We start from the raw sequence: 8,980 nt of genomic DNA, 5'->3' as shown, positions 1-8,980 counted from the left end.
TCGGATTAAGGGGGTAGCCTATATGGATTCAAAAACCTGGGAAAGGGGGTACTCAAGCAAAAAAAAAAGATTGAGAAACACTGCTGTAGTGTGTGAATAGTGCTGCCAAGATTGGTGTAAAACACCATGAACAGATTCAGCACTGACCATGTTCGTCATGGTTTGATATTGAGCCTAACCCTCAACTGTCTTAATTTCTATTGAGCCATACTGTACACAGTCCGAAAACAGAGATTGAGTACCAGACTGTTGTTGTTGTATCTGCTTATTGTAAATCGCTTTGGATTAAAAGTGTCTGCTAAATGCCTAAACTGTAAACTGTAAACAGACTGCAGGTGTTTAACATGCATTTGAGTGAAATGATCCTGATTCCTGCATCTCACGCACAGAAATGACATTACTACCAGCTAATCACAAAAAAACACATTGCTGACATTTGTGTGGTCTGTTGCAACTTCCCTATCGAAACAAATACCAACGACTACACCACTACCAACTACTGGCTACAGTCTTGGGAACGGCTCTATTTCATGTCAACCAACTGAATATTTAGTGCAGTAACCAGTTTTACATTACTCAAAAACAAATAATCACGGTAAAATGACAAGAAAAGTTATAGCAGTTTTATTTCACCTGTTTTTCCCTTGTAAAATATAAAATGTGTGAAATGCTGATTTACATAAAAGTTGATCTGACAGAAGAGTATAAGCATTCTATACAACAGTGCATGAAAACATTAAGAATTGTGATAAGAGCAGGTATTGGGACATCACACCCAACTTAATTAACAATGAAGTGCTTGTGAACAAACCCTTTTTCCATCAAAACCTAAATTGAGTTAGGTTATCGGGGAAAGGACAATGAAGCCAAATTGATACTTAAAGCAGATCTACAATCTCACGTGTTGCGAATGTGACGCGTTGAGCTTGTAGATTATCTTTTTCACCATGCCATCCGTTGTGGGGCGGAGCATCAATTTGGCTTTAAGAACCACACATCAGACACTCGTCTCGGTTCTCCAGGGAACAGACCATGGCAGCAATGTTCTGTTCTTTAATCTCCTCTTTGGTCTTGGCTGACTGGCCGTCCGCTAACATCTTCTTGTTCAGAGTGAACTGGATGGGGTTGGCTGCAGGCTTGGTCCTCAGGTAGTACATGCCAGTCTTCAGACCCTGGGAGAAGATGGTGAAATGGATTGATTTATTTCTATTTTTTGGGGGGCTTTTATGCCTTTATTGATAGGACAGTAGACTGACAGGAAATGGGGGAGAGATGGGGAGTGACAAAGGTCATCCAGATTGGGAATCGAACAGGCGACGCCGCCAGGCATCCATGCCTATGTGGCAATGCCTAAGTGGTATGCGCCTGGACCAGTAGGCCAGCGGGCGCCCCGGATTTATTTATTTCTATTTTAATAGTACAGCTTTTTCTCCAATTGAGAGGGACTAGACCAGTGGTTCTCAAAACGTTTCATGTCAAGGACCCACAAATTGATATGTACATGGCCGCTGTCCCCCATGTGAAAATATGTTGTGCTAGTAGGGACACTGGGACAGTTATCCAAAAAATAGAATAGGGCTAAAGTGGTGTTAGATTGAATTTGATGCACATTTTTGCAGGAGACCCCAACTTACCAGTTTCCAACCATAGAAGTGCATGCTGGTCAGTTTTCCATAGTTTGGTTCTGCAATATGGATGTTTAGGGACTGGCTTTGGTCGATGAAAGCACCACGGTCTGCTGCCATCTCAAGAACAGTCTTCTGGGAGATTTCCCATACGGTTTTATACAGCTGTTTCAGATCGTCTGGGATCGCCTCAATACCCTGTGGCAATCAAAGGACATTATAAATGCTATGCCAAAACATATGTAACCAGGGTGATGTTTTAGTGTCTTATACAATTACAAAGGCCATAAATAAATGATATTAATAAGGGATTGGTGTTTTTCTTTTTCATCCTTACCTGGATAGACCCATTCTGAGAAATCAACTGATTCTTCATCTCCTCATTCCACAATCCTCTTTCTGTTAGGTCTTTCAAGAGGTGAGGATTCACAATCTAAGAGAGAAACACATTTTGCAACTCAGTAGCATGTACAAACAACTTGGATGAACTACAAGGATGAATGACGCCAGTCAGATATCATATTACTGACCTGGAACTCTCCAGAGAGCACCCTGCGTGTGTAGATATTACTAGTGTAAGCCTCAACAGATTCGTTGTTACCCAGGATCTGGGCTGTGGAAGCTGTGGGCATAGGGGCCAGCAGCAGGCTGTTCCTCACTCCATGCCTGAACAGAGAGTCAGTGGTAAATATACACAGACACAAGCCAAACCTGGTGAGATGGGCCATCATAAGAGCATCAGTGAAGAGGTTAAAGTCTTACTTTGCAATCTTCTCCTTCAGTGCTTTCCAATCCCAGAGGTCTGTTGGGGTTTTCTCCCACATGTCATGCTGAAGAATCTGACAAACAAAGGCAGGTCTCAATCAGGATTGCACTTTAAAGGCTACCAATATGTATTTGCCCTCACACACTGTACTCTACTATACTCACTCCCTTGCTGACAGGAGAGCCAGCGTAAGTTTCGTATGGTCCTTGTTCTGCTGCCAGTTCACAGCTGGACTCCAAGGAAGCATAGTAGATGGTCTCAAATATCTGAATGTTCAGCTTCTTAGCTTCAGGGCTTTCAAAGGGATAACGCATCAGGATAAAAGCATCAGCCAAACCCTGGACACCAATTCCGATTGGCCTGTGACGCTTGTTAGAGTTCTCAGCCTGAAAATACAGTAGGAAGAGTAATTTGTTAATCTCCATGCCATGAGTAATCCTAGATCCATAAATAAGTTAGCAGACAATCATTACTAGACAAGACAATGTACCTCAATCACTGGGTAGAAGTTGATGTCAATGATCTTGTTCAGGTTCTTGACAATGACTTTGGTGACATCTGCCAGCTTTTTAAAATCAAAGGTCTTTTCTGGGGTAACGTACATGTTGAGAGCAATGGAAGCCAGGTTACACACAGCAACCTGAGATGGGGAGAGAAGGGAAAGAGTTTCACAGCATTAATACATTGTAAGGTTAGGCAGCTGGCAAGAACACCAGGCTAAATATGCATGTCCCTTAATATCCAATGTTGTGCTTCCCATACCTCATCTTTACTGGTGTACTCCACAATCTCAGTGCACAAGTTGCTGCATTTGATGGTGCCCAGATTCTGCTGGTTGCTCTTCCGATTGCAGGCATCCTTGTAGAGCATGTATGGTGTCCCTGTTTCGGTCTGGGACTCAATGATGGCGTGCCACACTTGCTGAGCTTTCACCACTCGCTTGGCCTTACCCTGCTTTTCATAGCTGGGGAAGTACACATGACCCATGAGACAAGCTAGCCTTGAGAAAACAGGATCTACAGTACATGAGGAGAACAGAATCTGCTGGTGTCATACTCCTTACCTAGTGTAGAGCTTCTCAAACTCCTCCCCCCAGCACTCATCCAACCCAGGACAGTCACTTGGGCACATCAGTGACCAATCCTGTAAGTAGATATGCACAATTAGTGGTGGACACTGGACAATATAATAAGTACAAAAAGGTACACCGGTATGGATTTTTACCATACCATCATACCGTGCTTACCGGTAGAGCGTTTGTTTTTTTCTCCCACCTTTTTGTTTTATTTGTTTGTCTTTCGAGAAAAATGTCAGCAGTGGACCAACATAACACATGCTATCACTGTGTACTTGAGTAAAGACATAGTTGATAGAAAGTGCTTAAAAGACATGACCAAAGCATGTGGTGTACCTGCCCCCAAATACTTTAGTCAATGAAATGCCAGAACTAAATGTTTTTTCTTTGTACAATAAACATTCTTAAATACCTCTGTATTATGTTTGTGAAATATGTTATTATCATAAAGCTCTACAAAAAATGTCTAAGATGGTAGGAATAATGTATGTTCACTTTTAGAGTGAGTGGCTTCTTTCAAAGCCCACCTGGTTGCTCTCCACTCTCTTCATGAAGAGGTCTGGTATCCACATGGCATAGAAAAGGTCTCTGGCCCTCTGCTCCTCTTTCCCTGTGTTCTTCTTCAGGTCCAAGAAGTCAAACACATCAGAATGCCATGGCTCCAAGTACATAGCAAAGGCTCCAGGTCTCTGAGGAGAGAGGAGAATGATTAGCATGCATTAGTAGAATATGTAGAGTATGCTAAATCAACTGTTTATAGTCACCTTTACCTAATCTGAGTTCCCAGAAGCTCATCTTTATAGACTACAGCTAAGCCATGTTAAATTCAAGTCCTACTAACCTTATTGCCACCCTGATCAACATAGCGTGCAGTGTTGTTGTACACCCGAAGCATAGGAACCAGGCCATTGGAATTTCCATTAGTCTGAAACAAAGGACACAAAAAGTATTAGACAAAAACAAAAAACACAGATAGTAAATGAAGTTATTCAGTTTATACAAGTCTTGCTTCCCCCACAGCCAATTTTTGTGATCCGTTTTTGTCCTACAGAAAATCATTTTGTTGGTTCAATGACTGGCCCATGACTGCCAATGAGGAGCCCCCAGCTCCCCTCCCCTGAATATGCCCAATTGTGTTTTGTAGTGTAGACGCTTGGTCAAGTTGGATGCACCGCAAAGTCTCCTTTCAATTTGTTCCCCTAATGAACATCATTGCCTAATATGGGTATGGTGGAGGAGCTGGAGTTTTAGGGCTGTGTTAAACTGAGGGAGAAGGCATTCTGCCTTACTTTGCTGTTTACTTGAATCATGCTTTTATGTGTGGCAAAGACTGGCTGAGGCATACAGCCAGTATGTGATATACATACTGTATGTATCACTTACCCCAGCAATGTAGCTGCCCGTTGCTCTGATGCAGCTAACTGCCACACCAATTCCTCCAGCTGATTTGGAGATGAGGGCGCATTGCTTCAGTGTGTCATAAATGCCTTCAATGCTGTCATCCTTCATGGCCAGCAAAAAACAACTGCAAATAATCAACAATTAATAGGATATTAATAGGATAGGACAGTTCATTTACAAAATGCCATTTCAAACATGCACCATTTGATACTACTGTCCAGCCGTAAAATGTATTATTATTATTATCAATAATAATAATATTTACCTTGACAGCTGTGGCCGGTTGGTGCCAGCATTGAACAATGTTGGGGATGCATGAGTGAACCACTTCTCTGACAGTAGGTTATAGGTTTCAATCGCTGCATCGATGTCTCTTTTATGGATTCCAACAGACACTCTCATGAGCATGTGCTGTGGTCTCTCAGCAACTACAGAATAGATAAAGCACAGATTATTAGCAATTCATTTATACAGAGCAGTCTATCATACCAACATCAGCATAATGAGCCTGACCAAGACATTACCAGGCAGTTAACAGCCTCACCGTGAACTACAAATTAGTAAAATAAGTTCTCACCTTTGCCATTAATCTTCAGCAAGTATGACCGCTCAAGTGTCTAAAACCAGAAAGACAGATGAGGTTTATGCTCCAAGAAGAAAAAAGTAAAAAAAGAAAAAGAAAGAAAAAAGAAAAGAAAGAAAGAGTGTGTTGCTGTGTGGTTGCTTTGATGCGAATTTCGCAAATTAATTTCATCTAACCATTTGAATTTTCCCCTTTCAAGTCGATGGGGAAAATTTATTTACTAACAATCTGAGTTCCCAGAGGTAATTTTTTCTGCCACTAGGGTAATTCACTAATAAATGAATGGCCATATATGGAGATCTGTCAGTCATCATTAAGCCCATATCTTGGAAAGCCCATATATGGACATACTGTTTCAGTCTCATGTGGTCTATGATGTCAGCCATCTTCTCCATATTTGGGAAAAGTTAAATTTTTAATTAAAGTCAATGGAGAAAATTAATTCACAAATACATTTATATAAATGAAAATATATATAGTGTATCTCTTAGCAAAATAGCATGCATGGCGCATGCGTGTCCCAATGAAGCCGGTCGATTTGACATATGATATGGACGCAGTACGTGCCACCAAAACTGTGGGAGGTGCAGCATTAGCCTGATACTTCAGTCCGCACATCACCACCCCCTGCTGGTGGGTGGTTTGTAGTGTGGACTGAAGCTGCATATATTTTAATCTATTTCAAACGCGCCCGAGGAGCGGGCGAATTGAATGGGCCAATCAGGGTTGTATGCTTGGGGCACGTGGTTTGGCTGCTCCCGTCCCAGCCCCCTCCAAACAGAGCTCTTCTGCCCACGTCAGAGCAGTGTAGGCCCACGTGAGATTCACTAGTGGACTCTGATTGGTGTCCTCTGCCCACGTGAGAGTCTAGTGGACTCTGATTGGTCCGTGAAAACTGTCATGGCGGAGTCAAACTCGACTCGAATTATTTTAATAAACTATATAATAGTGCCGTTTCATTACGTTTTAATACCATTTTGCACTAACGTAAACATGCAGTCATATAATATGTTATGAGAAATAACGTATTTTTGCAATGACACGCCACGTCGCCGTCGGAGGCTCTAAGCGTGTGTGTGTGTGTGTGTGTGTGTATGTGTGTGTGTGTGTGTGTGGGTGACGTCAATAGGCTTTACCCCGCCCCCGGCGAAGTAGAATCTCCGTCCCCAGTTTCAGACTCAAATCCCAAAACGAAGTGTGTGATTGAGACGGACGCTAGCAGTCAGGCTAGTGTAGCATGGCAAAAGATAGTTAGGAGATAATCGAAGATGGAATAAAGTCGGACAAGTTCCATAGTCTGGTTGCACTGAAGGGGCAACCAGACTAAAAACAAGTACAAATCCTATTTAGTCATAAAAAGTACCTTGAAACCGAAGAAATTGTAGGAGAAGTCTCTGTCGAAAATGATGGACGAGTTGAGGCGCTACAAAGAAAAGCAAAGGCACAATATGAGATATGCAAACTGCTGTGTGGTCAAATGCAAATAACAAACATATACAGTACATAATTGACCATAACCATACACAGCATACTTAGATTACTTACATCCTTGTTTTCGAGGACAATGTTGAGTGTTTCCTTGCAGATCATGGGAGAGTGACGGTTATTTAGGGGGTTGACATAGTTGTACAGATCCTCCATCACATCTGCAGTGGCAATGAGAGAAAAGGCACTACGTATAAACTAAGTGAACTCATATTATGGGGCTGTTAGTCCGTTACACAATTCACATTTACGGTATGACTATTTGGAAGGCGGTACAAGGGGGTATAACAAGCGTAATGTTGCTGGAAATATGCTGCAAAGATGGGGACTGGTTATTACACAATTTCCAAGAATACACCTTTTTTAAAGTTATACTCACCGCTGAACACTTTCTTTGTCTCTTTATGCAGGTTTGAGACAGCAATGCGTGCTGCCAGAATGGCATAATCGGGATGCTTTGTTGTGAGGGTGGCAGCAATTTCCGCTGCCAATGTGTCCAGCTCTATAGTGGTGACTCCACTGTATAGACCCTGGATCACCTTCATTGTTATCTGGGTCTGAGCAAAAGATAATGAAAATGTTACAGTATAATTACACAGAGGATTTTTATTCATAGATAATGACAAAGGAATGTAAACTTACCGGATCCACAAAGTCAGAATTGAGTCCATAGCAAAGCTTCTGTATGCGAGAGGTTATTTTATCAAACATGACACGCTCCTGGCGTCCATCTGAAATTCAAGAATCTTTATTAAGATCGATCTTGTAGATTTCTACAAACATATTTTCTCAGGTAGAATATGTATAAAATTAACAGATGTGGTAAATATGAAAAAGATATTCTCAAAATTATACCCACTTTCAAAAGGTCTATAAGGTGTTGATAACTTTAGAAATGGGGCAGCCAAATACATATAATATTTTTAAATGACATTTACAACCCCTAATATTTCTACAACTGCTACAAAATGTGTGGCTATCCAGTACTCATTTTGGGCACAAAACAATACGTTTAAGGGTACACTTTAGTCAGAGAGTGCTGTATACAGAGCATGTTCAAATCAACATTGATAACAGTAAATTGGGGTCCCAGAGATAGAAATGCCATTAAATGTGGGCCTGTAGTCAAATTTCTAATGCATGTCAAACTGGGGGTCCTTGACATTAAAATGGTTGAGAATCACTGCGAGAGCCATAACATCTTCTCTTATGGGGGTCCCTGGCATATATTTTCAATTGGGGTCCATGGGCTAATAAGTGTACATTTGGGGGTCCTTCACATGAAAACATTTTTTCATTTTGGGGGAAATAGCCAATTTGCCATCGAGGTACCGACTCGACCTTTATGACAAAATTCCCAATTTGTAAGGTTCATGAATCAATAATGTGTTCATTGTCGTTTGCTTGGCGCCAATTACGACAAAGCCAAAAATGTCCATAAAAAGTCGCATCATTCAAAGATATGATACATTTCAGGACGTATTCATTAACTTGTATTCAGTTATAATACTGTAATGACAGATTTAACAACAATGTCTTGGCTTTGATAGAAAACTAGGTTAACGAACTGCAGCCGCAATATTACACTGGAGATCCACCTTTGACTCGATTAAAATAAAATACCAAACCTACCTCGCTTTATTACGTGCATATCTGCAAGTTGTCACTTGGCTCCCAACAGTCACGAAAAAGAAAGAGCGATAGTTAGAGCAATAAACTGCTGTACGAGTGATCGATCCAGTTCCACCAAGTGTACAGTATGCTATGAAGGACAGAATAATAACCTCTCAAACTGAAGAGAGCGCCAGTATGATCCAAAAAACCCGCGACTATTGTGTTTGTGACAAAAGAACAGCCAATCTGGTGTGGATAAGCCTGCTGACGCAATGTCACAGCCAATCCGCGAGTAGTTGCGGTGGCTTTTGGACCAATCACAAACAGTTATCTGACGCACTTCCCTACTTTTGTTAATTTCCGGAGCTAGATTTGGCGGGTTGCAATTTTGTCATCATTACTTAACCTTGCGTAAAGTAACTAAGTACATT

At 41.4% G+C, this 8,980-nt stretch overlaps 1 protein-coding gene across 1 annotated transcript; it reads right to left on the bottom strand.

Annotated features, from left to right (window-relative positions):
* Positions 1-668: 668 nt before the first annotated feature.
* Positions 669-8,705, bottom strand: LOC308303999 (ribonucleoside-diphosphate reductase large subunit-like). Its single transcript, XM_080748552.1, has 19 exons — positions 8,568-8,705; positions 7,578-7,666; positions 7,315-7,492; positions 6,996-7,096; positions 6,814-6,873; positions 5,445-5,484; positions 5,133-5,295; positions 4,850-4,991; positions 4,308-4,391; positions 3,994-4,155; positions 3,455-3,534; positions 3,154-3,355; positions 2,882-3,031; positions 2,556-2,777; positions 2,388-2,464; positions 2,156-2,291; positions 1,963-2,058; positions 1,635-1,823; positions 669-1,172 (listed from the first exon to the last, which is right to left on the bottom strand). The coding sequence occupies exons 1-19, from the start codon at positions 8,584-8,586 to the stop codon at positions 984-986; spliced, it is 2,379 nt and encodes a 792-aa protein (XP_080604678.1). The 5' UTR covers positions 8,587-8,705; the 3' UTR covers positions 669-983.
* Between the last annotated feature and the right edge of the window lie 275 nt (positions 8,706-8,980).

The sequence above is a fragment of the Nannobrachium achirus genome (assembly GCF_963921795.1).
Source record: "Nannobrachium achirus genome assembly, chromosome: 19".
NCBI classification, from domain to species: domain Eukaryota; kingdom Metazoa; phylum Chordata; class Actinopteri; order Myctophiformes; family Myctophidae; genus Nannobrachium; species Nannobrachium achirus.
The sequence above is the reverse complement of the archived record's forward strand: the minus strand, read 5'-3'. Positions and strand labels throughout refer to the sequence as shown.

Bases quoted from the DNA above. Each gene is read 5' to 3' on its own strand.
- LOC308303999 (XM_080748552.1), bottom strand. The intron at 4,992-5,132 runs GTAAATATTATT...GATTATTTGCAG, and splicing joins AACCGGCCACAGCTGTCAAG to TTGTTTTTTGCTGGCCATGA. The intron at 3,032-3,153 runs GTATGGGAAGCA...TCCCCATCTCAG, and splicing joins AGTACACCAGTAAAGATGAG to GTTGCTGTGTGTAACCTGGC.